The 21,117-nt window shown below is 31.1% G+C and overlaps 2 protein-coding genes across 2 annotated transcripts; both read left to right on the top strand.

Annotated features, from left to right (window-relative positions):
- The first annotated feature begins 12,026 nt into the window (after positions 1-12,026).
- Positions 12,027-12,980, top strand: LOC134681709 (GTP-binding protein Di-Ras2-like). The gene has a single exon (XM_063541377.1). The coding sequence runs from the start codon at positions 12,027-12,029 to the stop codon at positions 12,978-12,980; it is 954 nt and encodes a 317-aa protein (XP_063397447.1).
- A 4,397-nt stretch (positions 12,981-17,377) lies between these two features.
- On the top strand, positions 17,378-18,121 carry LOC134681801 (GTP-binding protein Di-Ras2-like). The gene has a single exon (XM_063541475.1). It carries the CDS (start codon positions 17,378-17,380, stop codon positions 18,119-18,121), a length of 744 nt encoding a protein of 247 aa, XP_063397545.1.
- Positions 18,122-21,117: the final 2,996 nt, after the last annotated feature.

Consider the following 21,117-nt stretch of genomic DNA (forward strand, 5'->3'; position numbering starts at 1 on the left):
TATTGCCCCTTTAATGATTAGTATGTGATATTTTTGAAACCAAAATGAGATTATGTGATTACTTGAATATCCCCATGAGAGGCCCCTTTTTCAGTCAGCGAGCCACCTTTTCGGAAATCTTAGGTCTGCATCTGATTGACAGGGACCTAGTACAGGGACCTAGTAGCAAATGCTACTGAATAAACTCATCATAGATACCAGGATGGACTTTTTTCATTTTCGCCAGACGCGCGTTTCGTCTACAAAAGACTCGCCAAATTAAGTACGAAGTTGAAGAATATTGAGGAGTTAAAATTCCTAAAAGTATTGCCAAACACAGCTAATGCATTCTGTTCCTGAGGCAGAAAAGCCCTTTAAAGTGCTTAAAAAAATTGACAGTTTTGAAAACTGGCCCAAAAACTTTTATGAAAATTTCCATCGTGCTTATATATGTTAAAGTCATAAATTTTCAAAACAAATTTTGAAAACTGTCGGTATTTTCAAAAATGCTTGCAAGATTCAGTCATTATACATAATGAGTAAAATTTCTAGGCATTTTATATAAAAATGCCTTGAAAAATTGAAAGGCATTTTACAAAATGACTTAATTTTTTTAATAGAATGAAATGTTAAAAAAAAAAAGAAGAAAGAATTGTAGCCGGAGCATTACTATCAATTCACACAAGCACATACCTCGACAATTATTAATCATTTCTTGAAATGTTTAGATGAAAAAGATGATCACAATTTTTGGATGTGCCATGGGTGTGTAAATTACAATTTCTTTTAATGAAAACATTTAATATGTTGCAACACTTTCTGAACTTTAAGAACTCTATGGCTGCATGTTCTGCAAGTGGCATTTTTGTCTTTGTCCAAAGTACCTTCATTTCAATTGCAGCCCAATCCACGACAGAAATAACCTTTACGAATTATAACCAAATTGTACACGTCTTAATAATGCATGATCAAATTTATTCGTTTATAGTGTGTTAATTTACGTTTTTTGATTGAGTTAAGCCTGCCAATTGATATTTTATCGTGTATTTTTCAATGTTGTGATGTTATGCTATTGTTTCAGAAAAAGGGAGAAGGTTTGGTACCATTAAAACGTTTAATCCCGCTGCAAATGTTTTCAACTGTTCTAAGTCAGGAATCTGATGTACAGTAGTTGTCGTTTGTTTATTTAATGTATACGTGTTTCTCGTTTCTCGTTTTTTTATATAGATTAGACCGTTGGTTTTCCCGTTTAAATGGTTTTACCCTAGTAATTTTTGGGGCCCTTTATAGCTTGTTGTTTGGTGTAAGCCAAGGCTCCGTCACGGAAGGCCGTACATTGACCTATAATGGTTTACTTTTATAAATTGTTATTTAGATGGAGAGTTGTCTCAGTGGCACTCACACCACATCTTACTATATCTAATAACATATTTGCAACTGAAAGCAAAAACAGCAATCACACAGATCGATCGAAAAGAAAATAAATGTCTCACTCCTGACCTGGTACATGACAAATCATTATCTTGGTGCCTTAAATCATACATGGTCATTCTCTCGTTTGAACGATTTAAGTTTATGTATATCTAAAATTGAGAATGGAAATGGGGAATGTGTCAAAAAGACAACAATCCGACCATAAACAGACAACCGCATCTGTCTTCAGTATATCTGGCTATTTTGTTTCTTCATCCCTGAGATTTCCCTTCAGCATCATTCACCATTTGTAAGTTATAAGTATAGTTGCGTGTTCAAATTCTCTGACGTTTCTGTCATTTTCGGTTTATAGTCCGTGCATCGTTATCATTGTTATAGCTAATGGATTTTTCTATATCTCATGTAGCTTCTGTTGGACTTTTTGATATAATTTTCTTTGTAGTCTTGAACAACGTTAACACCGTCTCATGGAAATATTAACTTTCTCATAGATAATCAAAGAGGTAGGGACAATTTGCCGGCAATTTGTTTCATTCGATAAGATAGGTAAATCATGTTTTAAATAGCCCGATAGATGCTTATTATAGTACATAAAAATACGTCACATCAACTATTTTCATACCTTGAACAGGTATTCCTACAAAAACAAGGCCATGACTATTAATTTTTTAATATTGATTTTATTTTATTATTAACATGCTTTATGCAAGGTGCCATACCATGTCACTTGTCAAGGAGCCAAATAATATCGAACTAATTCAAATCGTGATTTTCTCATTCTGAATATGCATATCTGTATTTGTCCTGGTCTTTTAAGGTTTTATCGTCTATAAGATAAGACAAGAAAATACATGTACATGTATATATCTTAACCGGAGACCATCTTACATCAGTTGGTCATAGATCACCCTGTGTTACTACTTCATGTTTTATTGCCTTTTCTGTAATTTTAACAAATCGGCCCTTCGTTGTGATACAGATGCAACAGCTTCTTGATGTTTTACCTACAATCACGATTTGAAGTGTAATTGATTTGTTCTGTTATGTTGTTTTATTTTTCTGATGAGTTATGTACCCGTGTATAGACGGTGGTAAACATTTCAGTACTAGTATCTTTACAGTTTGTGATTTGGCGACAAAATTGTTGTTGACTGCATTTGTTACATATAATACCATGTTCAAAAAAGGTTTCGACGAATTGTTTTTTGTTGTTATGAAACTTGTATACAATGGCCTTATCTTAAGTTATGTGTATATTACACCCGCAACATGTAGGCTTAATTTCTATAGAATTAATTCTCGTGTTATTGGTTATGTGCAGGTACCTACATCAGTTTGACGGCAGTTGTCCCTTGGATATATGTAATAATGTAAACACATGAATAGAAAGTATCTCAAGAGTATGGACAGTCATAGGATTGCACACAATAAGCGATACATTATTTTTTCTTTGATACACGTAAAATTATATACTAGTAAACTAACTGAATAGTCAAAATGAACCAGAATGACTCTATGAATCAAGCAAACATCCGAAAAAATATGATAGAAACTTTAAAATTTAATATAACAACACAAAAAAATGCAAAAGTTCTGAGCGAGGTTCGAACCCTTTCTTCAAAACTGTCTTTTATTAGTAGTTCTGTGCTCTAGATGAAGATACTGGTTAAGCTTTGGCGACACTTATCATTATGACTCTTATTTAGAAGCTATATTGGTACAATTTATCGATGTTACAATTTTTTCTTTAAAAAGTTGTTTTTAATGTAATAAGGACACACTAAACCAATTTCAGTTTTGAAGTAAAAAGTAGTATGAATAACAACAGTCATAAAAAGCATAACTTTTTTTTTGGTTTGAAATGTCCTTCTTGGGGGATTCCCTGTTTTTCCACATAAAAACACCCGAAAATCCGGATATTGGACTTTCATCCTTTTTTAGGGTTAAATTAACTATTGATCACACATATTATACTATATGTAAATCGAGATATTGATCAAAAAACATTTTTATTTTTTGTTTTTATAGTGAATTTTACTCTGTTGGCACTTTTTGAAATTGGCCCTTCTGTGAAAAAAATCCTCGGCATATTGGCCCTACCTCTTTATGTTTTATTTTTATGTGTCTGTTCTTTTTTGTCATTTATCCCCTTTTAGTGTTAATCTGATTTGTTTGGCTCTTGTGTTCCTTAATTGCTTTAGAATAATATAAAATATTTCTATAACAACATTGCTGCCTTTAGCCAACACCTTTATAGAGAACAAATAAAGGTCCTGTTTATTGTTCTCTGACTGCATTATGTTAACTCACGACTACACGAGATATACCCAAACATTCTCTATGAGAGACTATTACTGCTTCCAAATACTTTTAATCTCCTGGAAGAATTTTGTATCTGAAATCAAATGAAATCAAATGAATTCTAATGCTTTTGGAAAGAATATCTTTTTCATATAGCTTGAAAATAAACAGTTTAGACCTACAGTATCCAAAACGTTGATGCATCTTCATTTTCCATTGATACTGTACTTAGGAACAAGCGCACCTCCAAAGTTTCTTATTATCGATTATAAAGGTTCCATGTAAATATCGCACCAGAAAAGAAGACTTTTTGACCAATATCATTAACTGCTTACTAAACTTCGAATTTTTTAAATATTAAGGCTTTTTTTACCTCAGGAATAGATTACAGCTGTATTTTTCAAAACTTTTAGGAAAGTTGGTCCTCAATGCTCCTCAGTCAACTTCGTACTTTATTTGACCTTTATTTCGTGCGTCATTGACTCACTGGTGAGGTTTTTGTAGACGAAACGCACGTCTTGAAAATATTAATGAATATAAAATTGCGATCCTGGTATCTATAATGAGTTTAATTTCGACATATCCCGAACATAAACTGGAATTTGACATTTTAAAGCAAGCTCTGACCTTGTAGCGAGGTTGTAGAGTTTGAATTTCATCAAGTTTTTCACACATACGACATTTGTTACACCAACATTAATTTAGGGTGTGAATTATGTTTTCCATCATTTGTCGCGAAGACAATTTAATATAAATGTATAAAGTAAAGGTGGTTGTTTGTTCTATCCTTACTTGGGCTTAATGATTATGAACGCCAACATAAAGTTACTCCACTATATCAAACCGTTATATGATAATCCATCTATGTTAAAGCTATTAAGTTATAATCCCAATTTCTATAACATTGGTTTTAAAAGAAAAGAAAAGAAAAAGAAAAAGAAAAGAAAACACATCTTTAAATGCGATTTCCTAAATTCTGAATAATAAAAATTCCCCCTCTCCCCGAAGTGTCGTTGGTTTCGAGGTACATTTTTGGATTGCAGTTTGCCTTTCGTGTTTTTTGCTGTTTGCTCTCATTTTGTCTGGCGTAATTCGTCTTTTGATTTTTAGTTGCTCTCATGATATTTTTTTCACATTTTAATCAATGGAGTAAATTTTACAAACATTCTGCAAATATATGGAGGCTTTTCTTTTATAACTAGTCAAAGTGTCATGACTACAACACAATTTTATATGTTGTGATATGAATAACCATATGCAAATTGTTAGAAAAACACAATATTGTCTGTTTTCAAAGAAAAAAATAATACATTTTTTAAACATTCAATCATTTATTTTTGTCCAAACTCTTAGATTTGCATTCTAGATGTGTATAACACGCACGTACGGCTTATAAAAAAATGACAACATAAGATAATAAGAATAATAAAAAAAAACAAAACACTTATGTTCGCCAAATGAGTAGGTTCAGTAATAGCCTTTTTTTTTGCCCCAAAATAAAGCAGTTTTACAAAATTGCTAAAATGTAGACTTTTAACTATTTATTGGAAAGTAGAAAACTTCTGCTACATGAATATCTTTTAGCATTTGAGTACAATTTTAGACGGTTAATGGAAGTGGCCGCATTCGTGTCAATTCTAAATATTTTAAAAATGTAGGATGAATATTATGATAATAAATAAAATATATATGAATACGGATGCAGCCACTTTCATTTTTGACAAACAACATATAAAAAGTGACATTATATGGCATATTTGAAAGATTATTCACATATTTAAGCTTGCATTTGAGCGTCTTTAATGACCGAATCAGTTCAAATCTTTCACATTAACCAATTGAATCGAACAAAGTAGACACTTATGTTTTAAAAAGTGTACAAAATCTTTCATCCGATGAATCTGAAATTTGAGGCCAACATCGGCTCTTACCTGAACTACTCCTTTATTTAAATTGGTAGATGTATCATCGGTATCATACCTCAGTGTTTATTTACCTGCTTAAGATGCATAAGACATGTATTTATGGTATTAAGGGACTCTCAATCAAATTCTGCAACTTTTGACATTTTGGTACGAATATCTCTATGTGAAGGTGTGTGCCCCTCAATGACAAATACAGGCATTTGAAGTATGGAATCAGAATCAGAATCTAGAAATCACAGATCTTATAAATAATAACATTCAATTTCTCCAAAAATATTTGTTGACGTATTAGTCAAATTTGTTTTTTAGTTTGTTAGAATTTTATAAGTCAATTATTGTCATGGTAAAAGAAAGGTGAAATATACAATACGGACACTAATTTCAAACTCTATTAGTTGAAAATAAACTTTCAACACACTTACTGAAAAAGAAAACCCAAAAAGACAAACAATAATACAGAACACAAAACATAGAAAACTAAAGACTAAGCAACACGAACCCCACCAAAAAGTAAAGATGATTGATTGAATGTTGGTGTTGAACGCAATTTTTAGCACCTTAAGCTACCAAAGTTTTTTTTTCAGCGATCAGTTTGTATATTCCTTGGTGCCCACGTACGGAACCACCGACCTTCGACACGAAAACTGGCACCCCCCGTGAACAGTACATTAGTTTATATATACATATCTATTAGTATCAAGGACGAAATTAAGTGTCACAACATCAAATCTTCAAATTAACACCAATAGCCATATGTAAACGTAGGCAGGCTACATGTATTACTAAGCAGTTTTGTTTTTTAATGTTTAATTCGGCTTCATGGTACAAGTAAACAGAATCTGTAATATAAATGCATTTGAACCCCTTTCAACTTTAATTGGGCCATAGTGTATATTTTAAATTTCAATGTAGATGTGAAACATGCTTTTTTCATTTAAGGCATTCAGAAAACAGAGAGCTATTTTAGTAGATCATCTGTCAAGCATTGATTGAATATTATCATATTAAAGATAATAAATGTACAAGAGAAATATATGCTTTAAACGAGGTTATATTATTTTTATTCTAAAAAATTGCGAGAAATGAAAATTTCGGTTGAATTTATCCAGTTTTTAACTGGTTTTATGTCATCTACATACAAATTATTTTTGTTGATATTTAGTTTGCACGTAGTCCTTTGTTGTTAATCAGGCAGTGACTTTTGGTGATTTTTCTCACTTTATCATTTATCATTTTTCGTTTAAGTGTCTGACGGTGCGAATATCTCACAACAATAATTAGTTGTCTTGAGAAAACAAAGTACAAAATGGTATAAATAAGTGAAAAAAACATAGGTTAAAATAATCTGACTCAAATATAGACCAATCATAACTCGCCTGCTCATAGAGTGTACGAGGATAACGAAATGAGGGATCTACATTTTAATAAGATTGGGTTAGCTTAACTAGAAAGCTAAAAAGCAGGTATGTTATGGTCAATTTGATCAGGTGCATGCTATTTTTGAATATATTTGAATATGTGAACTACATATGTGAACTCACACCACATCTTCCTATATCTATGAAACAATTCCCTTCAAGTACAGTACAATCTCTATATGTGCACTTTCGAAATTGGAACTTCGCTAACGAAAATAAACTTTGTAACATGTCTTTCGATATCGAAAACTCTTTTTTTACTAAATATACCCTTATAGTATACACTACCCCTTTTCAAAATATCATTTTCTGCCGACATTGAAAAATTCATGGCAATATTAACTAGCCAAAAAATGCAAAATGATCTCTATTTGAAGATGGTGTATTTTAAAACAAACTACAAATGCTTCATTAGAAAGCTTCATCATTACCAATATCATATAAATAGCAGTTTTAAATGTTTAAAAAATACCTTGGCCGATAAACGATAAATCTATTCTATTTTTGACATATTAATATTCAAACCTCAAGAAACATTTAGCTTTTGTTTCAATTTAATCATTTGATGTGACTGTCACACAAGCGATAGGTTAATCTAGCTATAAAACTAGGTTCAATCCACCATTTTCTACATACAAAAATGCCTATACCAAGTCACACACACGTATTGATGTGTTTGAACTTTTGATTTTGCCAATTGATTAGAGACTTTCTTTTTGAATTTTCCTCGGTGTTCAGTTTTTTTTGTGATTTTACTCTTTACGAAATGTTTTCAAGGAATGCACTTTTCTGTAAATTTTGTGCAATTAACATTTAAGTTTACATTTTATTTTGAATTATTGTATTTCTTTTAATGAGATTGAGATAATTTTTAGAAAAGAGTATCATACAAGTACCAGAAAGAGACATTCTGTTTATTTCAAGCTAAATTTAGGAATGTTCAGGTTTGACCCTTGAACTTGATTCAAAGAAAATTGCACCGTGACGAATTATAGGCGATCGGGCAAAACAAAAAGTACAAAAAAAAATAACTTTCAAATGATATACAATAAAGTCGTGTGTTTGGTGGGTGCATTAAAATCGCGAACTAAGCGTCTTTTTGAAAACTGTCAACAGCCTTAGTATGAGCTAATGAAATGAATTAACAAGCTTTTTTTTTAATCAATTATAATCCAAGTAATAAGACAAGAAGTAAGCGCATGGTTTAAAGATGACCGCTGTTATCAAATTCGATGTAAATGTTTGAAATGAGGCAGAGGAAACTGTATATGTGGTTTCGTTTATCACAAGTTCATGATGATATATAAATTAGAAAAGTCTAGATATTTAATGGAAAAAACATCATCAATATACCTATATATGAAATTCAATGCTCTAGCGATTTTAACTGCTCTTTTATTCTCATATTTGAAGGAACACTTGAGTCATATGAAAACAAGAAAAAAGGCACACAGTAAGTTCTTAATGAAATGCCGACAATATGCTGAAAAAATCAACACCCAAATTCAACAACGATAATGTCAACGAGAAATTCCAGCAGACTGATCTCTCGGTATCCTCGGATTATTTTTTTACAAAAAAGGCCTTATTGTGTCCCAAAAAAAACCCACAAATGTGGATGAAAAAAAAGCTTTATGGATTATTTCTATTAGCATAGAATAATGGATTTTGTTAGTCATTTAGGCCTTCACACGCTCTTGTAGCTTTCAATGCTTTGGTTATGAACGTTCATGATGAACGAATCCAGAGAAACGCCTCGCACTCAACAAACTCATAAATTAAAAGTATAATTTCATTTGTATACCATTATGTTTATTCTAGAATTGATGAACTGTTGTTTGAAAAATTATTTAAACAATTTAGGATCTAACCATAACTCGAGCAAAATTGAACTTAATGTATTTATTCATTTGTTTTTTAGAACTTTATCAAATACCTGTACGTGTTTTAGTATGACCTGAAATTTCGAAGAGATTAAACGTATTTGAGAGCAGATAAAGTCTATTAGAGAGAATGTTTTGAGTATACCTTGTGTAGTCGTTGGGAACAAAGCAGATTCAGAGAACAATAGAGAGGTAGAAACATTTGAAGCATTAGGATGGGCATGTAGTGAGAACCTTGGTGGGTGTTTTCTAGAGGTGTCAGCTAAAGACAACAATGCTGTTAAAGAAATATGTTAAATAAATGGTTAATTCGAAAATCGTTTCGGTTGCAGAAATTTATAATGTTTAATTTAATTTTTCATAAACTTGTAAATGATGTTTACATTTCCTTTTCTAATTTTCCAATTTACACTTTAATATAAAATAGAGTTTATTCATATTTCTATGTTTAAAACTATTTAATTTTGGTCTTACACCCACTGAAATATTTGTTTACTTGTTTCCTTTTTAAAAGTGTGATAATTTGTAATCCAGACCTTGATTTCATAAGTACATGCAAGGTCAATAAGTCTGATGTGTGAAACTCTTAAATCTGTATTATACCCATTCGACTTGTATTATACTGTGAAAGTACTTTTATTCGTGGGGTACCAATTTTCGTGGTTTTCGTGGATGACTTTATCCACGAATTCAAGTGTCCAACGAAATAAAACAACCAGTGAGAAAATCAAGACACGGGAAGATCCCCATCAGTAGGTTTGATTACTGATATGATCTAGAGAATATATTGAATAACGCCAAATCTAAGAATTTTTTTAATCTATAGCAGTTATACAACTACAACCACATGCATGATAATAACCATTTAATCTTTCAAGACTTTAATACCTAGACTGTACAACTGTTGATCTTTTACTTCTATTTAAAATACTTTTGATCGACGAAAGTAAGATTTCCAGTATTGATATGCTAGTATGATAAAGTGTTCATTTTAAAATATCCTCGTTGTTCTAGTACATATAGGAAATTATATTATCATGCTGGGTTTCATTTGGATAAGAATTATTTGACAATTCATGATACGTTTATAGCATATGTTTATGTTACTGTTTTCTGTAGGTGACATGTTTATGGCCTAATTAACACCTTCAATGGTCCGTAATTTATCGATCACTTTAGCATGGGTTAATTAGTGTTTTCACTACGATTTACACGGATCAATGTTTACTTTGCAATTTCCTCAATCTAGACAATTTGTAAACAGTGGCTTTAATTTTTTTTTTTTCATTTTTAGAAAATTAAAATCCACGAATTTAAAAACCCACGAACATGTAAGTTTTCCTCAAACCACGAAAATTGATACCCACGAATTAAAGTACTTTCACAGTATATATTTTCTTGTTTGTTTTATAAAAAAATATTGTAGATACATATGTATATTTCAGGTCCGTTAGTACTTTCAAAATTCAGACAATAGTTTTTAAGATATCGATTCTAATTTTCTTCTTAATTTGCATGTATTGGTACTTGAAGAGCAAACTACTTTGCGTAGAGATAGAATTGCCTAAATATGAGGAGTAACATTATTGAAATGACAAGTAAAACACAAAAAAACTTATATATGAAAGAAAACACTGTAATATTGACTTTCCCCGTTTGAATAAACACAAATGAAGGATTATGCTGTATGTGTAAAAATACATTTGCAACTGTTTTAAATTTATTTTTGTTTTTTAATTGGGGATTTTTTTGTTCTGTTATTTATGCAATTAACATGGCATTAGATATATGAAGATGTGGTGTGAGTGCCAATGAGACATCTCTCCATCCAAATAACAATTTAAAAAAGTAAACCATTATATTGTTGATATCTTTTTTTTCTTAAATGAAAGATAAATACTTTTCCCGTATTTGTATTATGTGTACTATAAAATTATGTGCATTGTTTTGTTCAGATGACTGCACTTTATTTGTCAAACACATCTTGTAAAATAGTAATATAACCACACCAAACAACCAAATATAACGAATTCAGAGGAAAATTTTAAACAGGAAGTCCGTAAGCAAACGGCAAAATTAAAACAATTCAAACACATCAAACGAATGAATAAACACTGCCATGGTCCTGCCTTGTTATCAAACACTGGTTTGTCTTGTAATAAATCAGATTTGCCTTCCACTGCATATTCTATTAAACATGTAACTTATACCTCTGCATATGTTAGCTTTCTCGTTTTCTTTACAGACATATACTAATGTGCTTCTCCAATACTATTCATACTGTTTATATAATATAATATAATATAATTACATATTGTAGTATTAATATGGTTATGATTCACAATAACAACCACACTTTTATACCTTGGATTGATTGCTGATTTTTTAAGCGCTAATTTTTTGGGCTATTTCGTGGCGGGCAGTTTTTATGGGAGGAGGAAATGGAGTAAACTACCGACCTTCGATAGGAAAACTGACAAGCCAGGTCAATTATGATTGGAATCGAGGGCTCTTGCACGAGCTGGGTTCGAACTCACAACTCAGTGTTTATACATTGAAAGAATGATAACACCTTACACAAAATTGCTTTTAATGAATTTAAAAAGATATACCATGAGATCAATCGAACAACAAAAATATAGAAGGACAGATAACAAAATGCAGAACAACAGAAAAAGACGGAAAACAAACAAGAATCTAAAAATGAAAAAAACCAACCCAAAACCAAACTCGTTCAATAGGAAAAGAAACGGTTAAACCTTTTCGTTGAAGTTTTGGAAATAAGATTGCAAGATTTGTTTTTATTTGCGATTTTAATTCTAAGACCAATGCTACACTCAATGCTTAAACAGAGAAGGGTAACCATATAAAGTTTTGGTATTGTGGAATTACTCTATTGGGGAGATGATAATTATTCCATCTAAATAAGGATAGAACCTAAAACCACCTACACTGTGAATTTTCATTGAACTGTCTTCTCGACAATTGATCGGAAAATATCATTCACACCTTGAAACAACAATTTTGTATAAATTGAAGTATGTGTAGATAAGTTGATCAAATTCAAACTATAGAACCTTATAATAATGTCAGAGCTTGATTCAAATTGTCTAATACCAGTTTTAGGATCTGGATATGTAGGGAAGTCTTCTATTCTGATGAGATATTTGCATGGAACCTTCTCTAACCGATACTCAGAAACTGTGGAGGAAATGCATGTTCAACAATACAGTATCAATGGAAAGAGGAGATATATGAATTTTTTGGATACGGCAGGAAATATTTACTTTCCAGCTATGCAGAAGATATACTTCTCAAAGGCATTAGGATTCATTCTTGTATATTCAATTTGCGATGCGAGATCTTTCGAAGAGATTAAACGTATTTGGGAGCAGATAAAGTCTATTAGAGAGAATGTTTTGAGTATACCTTGTGTAGTCGTTGGGAACAAAGCAGATTCAGAGAACAATAGAGAGGTAGAAACATTTGAAGCATTAGGATGGGCATGTAGTGAGAACCTTGGTGGGTGTTTTCTAGAGGTGTCAGCTAAAGACAACAATGCTGTTAAAGAAATATTTGACATTCCGTTAGAGCAACTAGGCAACACAAGAGCCAAACAAGCCACAACATTTCGAATTCGGTCAACAAGCTTAACACGGAAAGAAGATAAGAGACAAAAGAGCAAACACATAAAAAATAAAAGGATGAAAACTTTTGAAAAAGTGGAGGCTTCCAGTAAAAGTTTCCAAAACACAATGTTTGAAGACTACAAAGAGACTTATATCTATAAAGTTCAACAGAAGCAAAATAAAATTCTGAAATCCAATAGCCTTAAAGGTGCACAGTATATTAAATCGCAAGAAACAGTTAATTGCAGAGAATTGGAGCATACATCGAGCCTAAAAACTGGTGTAGATGAAAGGAAAAAATATCAAGGACTGACGAAACTAAATAAACTTTTAAGCAACCTTTTTAAACGCAAAGATCCATCACCAAATAATGTATTGCAAACAAACAAATGTAAAAATGTGTCATATTAAGATAAATGTGTGTTCAACAGTTAATAGTACCATAAATCTATTTTAATAAATAAAAATAAAAAAACGACATGTTATAATTGTAGTTATAAATTGATAATCATTGAAAGTAGCAAAACAAGGTCTTTAAATTCATACGATACTATTACCTTACCCTTCCGGAGCAACTGAGATCACCCCTAGTTTTTGGTGGGGTTCGTGTTGTTTATTCTTTAGTTTTCTATGTTGTGTCATGTGTACTATTGTTTTTCTGTTTGTCCTTTTCATTTTTAGCCTTGGCGTTGTCAGTTTGTTTTAGATTTATGATTTTGACTGTCCCTTTGGTATCTTTCGTCCCTCTTTTACAGGGGAGGCAATGACGTTGCTAACGTAAATTGTTATTTTTGCGACGTCAAACTATGACTTATCGGGAAAAGATTCAGTTTTCGAAAGATTTTTATCATTCAAACTTATCTAACTTCAAAACGGGTTCATAGACATCCTTGTTTAAACATGCCATTTGATTTTATTACGTTAGAAAATAATGTGTGCCAATTTTCATGAAACTTAAATAGTACAATTATTTTTAATTTATAAATATGCGGCAAAACATTACGTTTTTTCACAACATTCGGTTACATTTGATAAATATGAGTTATTTGAAAAACAAAGTGCACAAATTTAAATTTTACTTTTATAAATAGTATTTACAAAAATTTTAACAAAATACAGCTTGTGTTTATCTTTTAAAAAAGGTATGTATTTCTATCGAGAAAAAAAATACGTCCACAAATTCGACTTTTGAGCAAATAAATACAATTTCGACTCATTTTACTCAAAAAGTAGCACATGCGAATTTTTTTTCTCAGAATTCAGAGTAGTCTTTGTTTTCCAATCTTTTTTTTTTTTTTTTTTTATCTTACAAAGACATTTTATCATCTATTTCATGTATTTTATATTATTTGCTTGAAGCTAGCAATTGATTCAATTTCTTGAAACATATCAGGCATTTAAGAAAATGTCAATTTCAGAAAATGTTTAAACATTCAGCCATTTTACAAAATGCCTAAATTAGGAAAATGCCTGTAAAAAGTTAAATGAAAAAAAATATCAAACTCCGCAGAAAATTCAAAACGGAAAGTCTTTTATCAAATGGCAAAATCAAAATCTCAAACACATCCAACGAAAAGACAACAGCTGTCACATGCCTGACTTGGTACAAGCATTTTCGTATGAAGAAAAGGGTGAACCAAACCTGGTTCTATAGCCAACAAACATTACACCCGTACGAGAGTCGTATAAAATTTCATTATATTGTAATATATATACTCAATTAACGAATGAGGTTTTGAATAGTTCTGCACTAGAAAAGAAACCCCTCATAATTTCAAAATTGAAATCATCTCATTTGTCGTTGATACTCGTTTAAAGATAACCGCTGTTATCAAATTCGATGTAAATGTTTGAAATGAGGCAGAGGAAACTGTATATGTGGTTTCGTTAATCACAAGTTCATGATGATATATAAATTAGAAAAGTCTAGATATTTAATGGAAAAAACATCATCAATTTACCTATATTTGAAATTCAATGCTCTAGCGATTTTAACTGCTCTTTTATTCTCATATTTGAAGGAACACTTGAGTCATATGAAAACAAGAAAAAAGGCACACAGTTAGTTCTTAATGAAATGCCGACAATATGCTGAAAAAATCTACACCCAAATTCAACAACGATAATGTCAACGAGAAATTCCAGCATACTGATCTCTCGGTATCCTCGGATTATTTTTTTCCAAAAAAGGCCTCATTGTGTCCCAAAAAAAAATAAAAAAATTTGTGGATGAAAAAAACCCATTATGGATTATTTCTATTAGCATAGAATAATGGATTTTGTTAGTCATTTAGGCCTTCACGCTCTTGTAGCTTTCAATGCTTTGGTTATGAACGTTCATGATGAACGAATCCAGAGAAACGCCTCGCACTCAACAAACTCATAAATTAAAAGTATAATTTCATTTGTATACCATTATGTTTATTCTAGAATTGATGAACTGTTGTTTGAAAAATGATATAAACAATTTAGGATCTAACCATAACTCGAGCAAAATTGAACTTAATGTATTTATTCATTTGTTTTTTAGAACTTTATCAAATACCTGTACGTGTTTTAGTATGACCTGAAATTTCGAAGAGATTAAACGTATTTGGGAGCAGATAAAGTCTATTAGAGAGAATGTTTTGAGTATACCTTGTGTAGTCGTTGGGAACAAAGCAGATTCAGAGAACAATAGAGAGGTAGAAACATTTGAAGCATTAGGATGGGCATGTAGTGAGAACCTTGGTGGGTGTTTTCTAGAGGTGTCAGCTAAAGACAACAATGCTGTTAAAGAAATATGTTAAATAAATGGTTAATCCGAAAATCGTTTCGGTTGCAGAAATTTATAATGTTTAATTTAATTTTTCATAAACTTGTAAATGATGTTTACATTTCCTTTTCTAATTTTCCAATTTACACTTTAATATAAAATAGAGTTTATTCATATTTCTATGTTTAAAACTATTTAATTTTGGTCTTACACCCACTGAAATATTTGTTTACTTGTTTCCTTTTTAAAAGTGTGATAATTTGTAATCCAGACCTTGATTTCATAAGTACATGCAAGGTCAATAAGTCTGATGTGTGAAACTCTTAAATCTGTATTATACCCATTCGACTTGTATATATTTTCTTGTTTGTTTTATAAAAAAATATTGTAGATACATATGTATATTTCAGGTCCGTTAGTACTTTCAAAATTCAGACAATAGTTTTTAAGATATCGATTCTAATTTTCTTCTTAATTTGCATGTATTGGTACTTGAAGAGCAAACTACTTTGCGTAGAGATAGAATTGCCTAAATATGAAAAGTAACATTATTGAAATGACAAGTAAAACACAAAAAAACTTATATATGAAAGAAAACACTGTAATATTGACTTTCCCCGTTTGAATAAACACAAATGAAGGATTATGCTGTATGTGTACAAATACATTTGCAACTGTTTTAAATTTATTTTTGTTTTTTAATTGGGGATTTTTTTGTTCTGTTATTTATGCAATTAACATGACATTAGATATAGGAAGATGTGGTGTGAGTGCCAATGAGACATCTCTCCATCCAAATAACAATTTAAAAAAGTAAACCATTATATTGTTGATATCTTTTTTTTTTCTTAAATGAAAGATAAATACTTTTCCCGTATTTGTATTATGTGTACTATAAAATTATGTGCATTGTTTTGTTCAGATGACTGCACTTTATTTGTCAAACACATCTTGTAAAATAGTAATATAACCACACCAAACAACCAAATATAACGAATTCATAGGAAAATTTTAAACAGGAAGTCCGTAAGCAAACGGCAAAATTAAAACAATTCAAACACATCAAACGAATGAATAAACATTGCCATGGTCCTGCCTTGTTATCAAACACTGGTTTGTCTTGTAATAAATCAGATTTGCCTTCCACTGCATATTCTATTAAACATGTAACTTATACCTCTGCATATGTTAGCTTTCTCATTTTCTTTACAGACATATACTAATGTGCTTCTCCAATACTATTCATACTGTTTATATAATATAATATAATATAATTACATATTGTAGTATTAATATGGTTATGATTCACAATAACAACCACACTTTTATACCTTGGATTGATTGCTGATTTTTTAAGCGCTAATTTTTTGGGCTATTTCGTGGCGGGCAGTTTTTATGGGAGGAGGAAATGGAGTAAACTACCGACCTTCGATAGGAAAACTGACAAGCCAGGTCAATTATGATTGGAATCGAGGGCTCTTGCACGAGCTGGGTTCGAACTCACAACTCAGTGTTTATACATTGAAAGAATGATAACACCTTACACAAAATTGCTTTTAATGAATTTAAAAAGATATACCATGAGATCAATCGAACAACAAAAATATAGAAGGACAGATAACAAAATGCAGAACAACAGAAAAAGACGGAAAACAAACAAGAATCTAAAAATGAAAAAAACCAACCCAAAACCAAACTCGTTCAATAGGAAAAGAAACGGTTAAACCTTTTCGTTGAAGTTTTGGAAATAAGATTGCAAGATTTGTTTTTATTTGCGATTTTAATTCTAAGACCAATGCTACACTCAATGCTTAAACAGAGAAGGGTAACCATATAAAGTTTTGGTATTGTGGAATTACTCTATTGGGGAGATGATAATTATTCCATCTAAATAAGGATAGAACATAAAACCACCTACACTGTGAATTTTCATTGAACTGTCTTCTCGACAATTGATTGGAAAATATCATTCACACCTTGAAACAATAATTTTGTATAAATTGAAGTATGTGTAGATAAGTTGATCAAATTCAAACTATAGAACCTTATAATAATGTCAGAGCTTGATTCAAATTGTCTAATACCAGTTTTAGGATCTGGATATGTAGGGAAGTCGTCTATTCTGATGAGATATTTGCATGGAACCTTCTCTAACCGATACTCAGAAACTGTGGAGGAAATGCATGTTCAACAATACAGTATCAATGGAAAGAGGAGATATATGAATTTTTTGGATACGGCAGGAAATATTTACTTTCCAGCTATGCGGAAAATATACTTCTCAAAGGCATTAGGATTCATTCTTGTATATTCAATTTGCGATGCGAGATCTTTCGAAGAGATTAAACGTATTTGGGAGCAGATAAAGTCTATTAGAGAGAATGTTTTGAGTATACCTTGTGTAGTCGTTGGGAACAAAGCAGATTCAGAGAACAATAGAGAGGTAGAAACATTTGAAGCATTGGGATGGGCATGTAGTGAGAACCTTGGTGGGTGTTTTCTAGAGGTGTCAGCTAAAGACAACAATGCTGTTAAAGAAATATTTGACATTCTGTTAGAGCAACTAGGCAACACAAGAGCCAAACAAGCCACAACATTTCGAATTCGGTCAACAAGCTTAACACGGAAAGAAGATAAGAGACAAAAGAGCAAGCACATAAAAAATAAAAGGATGAAAACTTTTGAAAAAGTGGAGGCTTCCAGTAAAAGTTTCCAAAACACGATGTTTGAAGACTACAAAGAGACTTATATCTATAAAGTTCAACAGAAGCAAAATAAAATTCTGAAATCCTTATAGCCTTAAAGGTGCACAGTATATTAAATCGAAAGAAACAGTTAATTGCAGAGAATTGGAGCATACATCGAGCCTAAAAACTGGTGTAGATGAAAGGAAAAAATATCAAGGACTGACGAAACTAAATAAACTTTTAAGCAACCTTTTTAAACGCAAAGATCCATCACCAAATAATGTATTGCAAACAAACAAATGTAAAAATGTGTCATATTAAGATAAATGTGTATTCAACAGTTAATAGTACCATAAATCTATTTTAATAAATAAAAATAAAAAACCGACATGTTATAATTGTAGTTATAAATTGATAATCATTGAAAGTAGCAAAACAAGGTCTTTAAATTCATACGATACTATTACCTTACCCTTCCGGAGCAACTGAGATCACCCCTAGTTTTTGGTGGGGTTCGTGTTGTTTATTCTTTAGTTTTCTATGTTGTGTCATGTGTACTATTGTTTTTCTGTTTGTCCTTTTCATTTTTAGCCTTGGCGTTGTCAGTTTATTTTAGATTTATGAGTTTGACTGTCCCTTTGGTATCTTTCGTCCCTCTTTTACAGGGGAGGCAATGACGTTGCTAACGTAAATTGTTATTTTTCGACGTCAAACTATGACTTATCGGGAAAAGATTCAGTTTTCGAAAGATTTTTATCATTCAAACTTATCTAACTTCAAAACGGGTTCATAGACATCCTTGTTTAAACATGCCATTTGATTTTATTACGTTAGAAAATAATGTGTGCCAATTTTCATGAAACTTAAATAGTACAATTATTTTTAATTTATAAATATGCGGCAAAACATTACGTTTTTTCACAACATTCGGTTACATTTGATAAATATGAGTTATTTGAAAAACAAAGTGCACAAATTTAAATTTTACTTTTATAAATAGTATTGACAAAAATTTTAACAAAATACAGCTTGTGTTTATCTTTTAAAAAAGGTATGTATTTCTATCGAGAAAAGAAATACGTCCACAAATTCGACTTTTGAGCAAATAAATACAATTTCAACTCATTTTACTCAAAAAGTAGCACATGCGAATTTTTTTTTCAGAATTCAGAGTAGTCTTTGTTTTCCAATCTTTTTTTTATCTTACAAAGACATTTTATCATCTATTTCATGTATTTTATATTATTTGCTTGAAGCTAGCAATTGATTCAATTTCTTGAAACATATCAGGCATTTAAGAAAATGTCAATTTCAGAAAATGTTTAAACATTCAGCCATTTTACAAAATGCCTAAATTAGGAAAATGCCTGTAAAAAGTTAAATGAAAAAAAATATCAAACTCCGCAGAAAATTCAAAACGGAAAGTCTTTTATCAAATGGCAAAATCAAAATCTCAAACACATCCAACGAAAGACAACAGCTGTCACATGCCTGACTTGGTACAAGCATTTTCGTATGAAGAAAAGGGTGAACCAAACCTGGTTCTATAGCCAACAAACCTTTCACCCGTACGAGAGTCGTATAAAATTTCATTATATTGTAATATATATACTCAATTAACGAATGAGGTTTTGAATAGTTCTGCACTAGAAAAGAAACCCCTCATAATTTCAAAATTGAAATCATCTCATTTGTCGTTGATACTCGTTTAAAGATAACCGCTGTTATCAAATTCGATGTAAATGTTTGAAATGAGGCAGAGGAAACTGTATATGTGGTTTCGTTAATCACAAGTTTATGATGATATATAAATTAGAAAAGTCTAGATATTTAATGGAAAAAACATCATCAATATACCTATATATGAAATTCAATGATCTAGCTATTTTAACTGCTCTTTTATTCTCATGTTTGAAGGAACACTTGAGTCATATGAAAACAAGAAAAAAGGCACACAGTTAGTTCTTATTGAAATGCCGACAATATGCGGAAAAATAAACACCCAAATTCAACAACGATAATGTCAACGAGAAATTCCAGCAGACTGATCTCTCGGTATCCTCGGATTATTTTTTAACAAAATAGGCCTTATTGTGTCCCAAAAAAAACCCACAAATGTGGATGAAAAAAAAGCTTTATGGATTATTTCTATTAGCATAGAATAATGGATTTTGTTGGTCATTCAGGCCTTCACACGTCTTTGTAGCTTTCAATGCTTTGGTTATGAACGTTGCTGATGAACGAATCCAGAGAAACGTCTCGCACTCAACAAACTCATAAAGTATAATTTCATTTGTATACCATTATGTTTATTCTACAACTGATGAACTGTTGTGTGAGAAATTATTTAAACAATTAAGAATCTAACCATAACTCGAGCAAAATTGAACTTAATGTATTTAGTCATTTGTTTTTTTAGAACTTTATCAAATACCTGTGTATGTGTTTACTATGAGCGTTGCTAATGAAGGTTGATCCGAAAATCGTTTCGGTTGCAGAAATTTATAATGTTTAAGGTTTATGTACCCTTCTGTAGCAATTTTTGTACGAACTTTTCAAACTTCAATTGTATCAAAACCACAGATATAATGAACAATAGAGATAGGCCATTTTGTACATATTCCAAGGGGAAATCTGATGCAAAGCATTATTTTTTACTGTTCCATTGCATTTAATAGAAAAAGAGGACTTTGTGGCAAATAAATCAAGATTTTTATAGAAAATCCACAGCCTTTATCCTTGTACTCTTATATTTGGCAATTTGATTACTAGTAGATATAGGATTATTGCATGCAGTGCTAGCATCGATTTCCTTAAAACAAGTTTATAAATGTAGTTATTGGTTAAAACAAATATATATATGGCCAAAATCAAGTACACCTTTTAGGGTGCGCTCGACTTTAGTGACTCAGCACGAGGTGTTTTGGAATTTACAGGTTGCTTAGAACTTTTTGTAAAAAATAAACACTAGCACATCATAGAAAATTAAGTGAGTTACTTATGTTTTAAATTTTATAACAAAAATCTCTGTATTAAAGGCTGTGGATTTTCTATAAAAATCTTGATTTATTTGCCACAAAGTCCTCTTTTTCTATCAAATGCAATG

This window comes from Mytilus trossulus, chromosome 1, assembly GCF_036588685.1.
Source record: "Mytilus trossulus isolate FHL-02 chromosome 1, PNRI_Mtr1.1.1.hap1, whole genome shotgun sequence".
Lineage (NCBI taxonomy): Eukaryota > Metazoa > Mollusca > Bivalvia > Mytilida > Mytilidae > Mytilus > Mytilus trossulus.

Coding starts and splice junctions, on each gene's coding strand:
- LOC134681709 (XM_063541377.1), top strand. CDS start 12,027: ATGTCAGAGCTTGATTCAAATTGTCTAATACCAGTTTTAGGATCTGGA.
- LOC134681801 (XM_063541475.1), top strand. CDS start 17,378: ATGTCAGAGCTTGATTCAAATTGTCTAATACCAGTTTTAGGATCTGGA.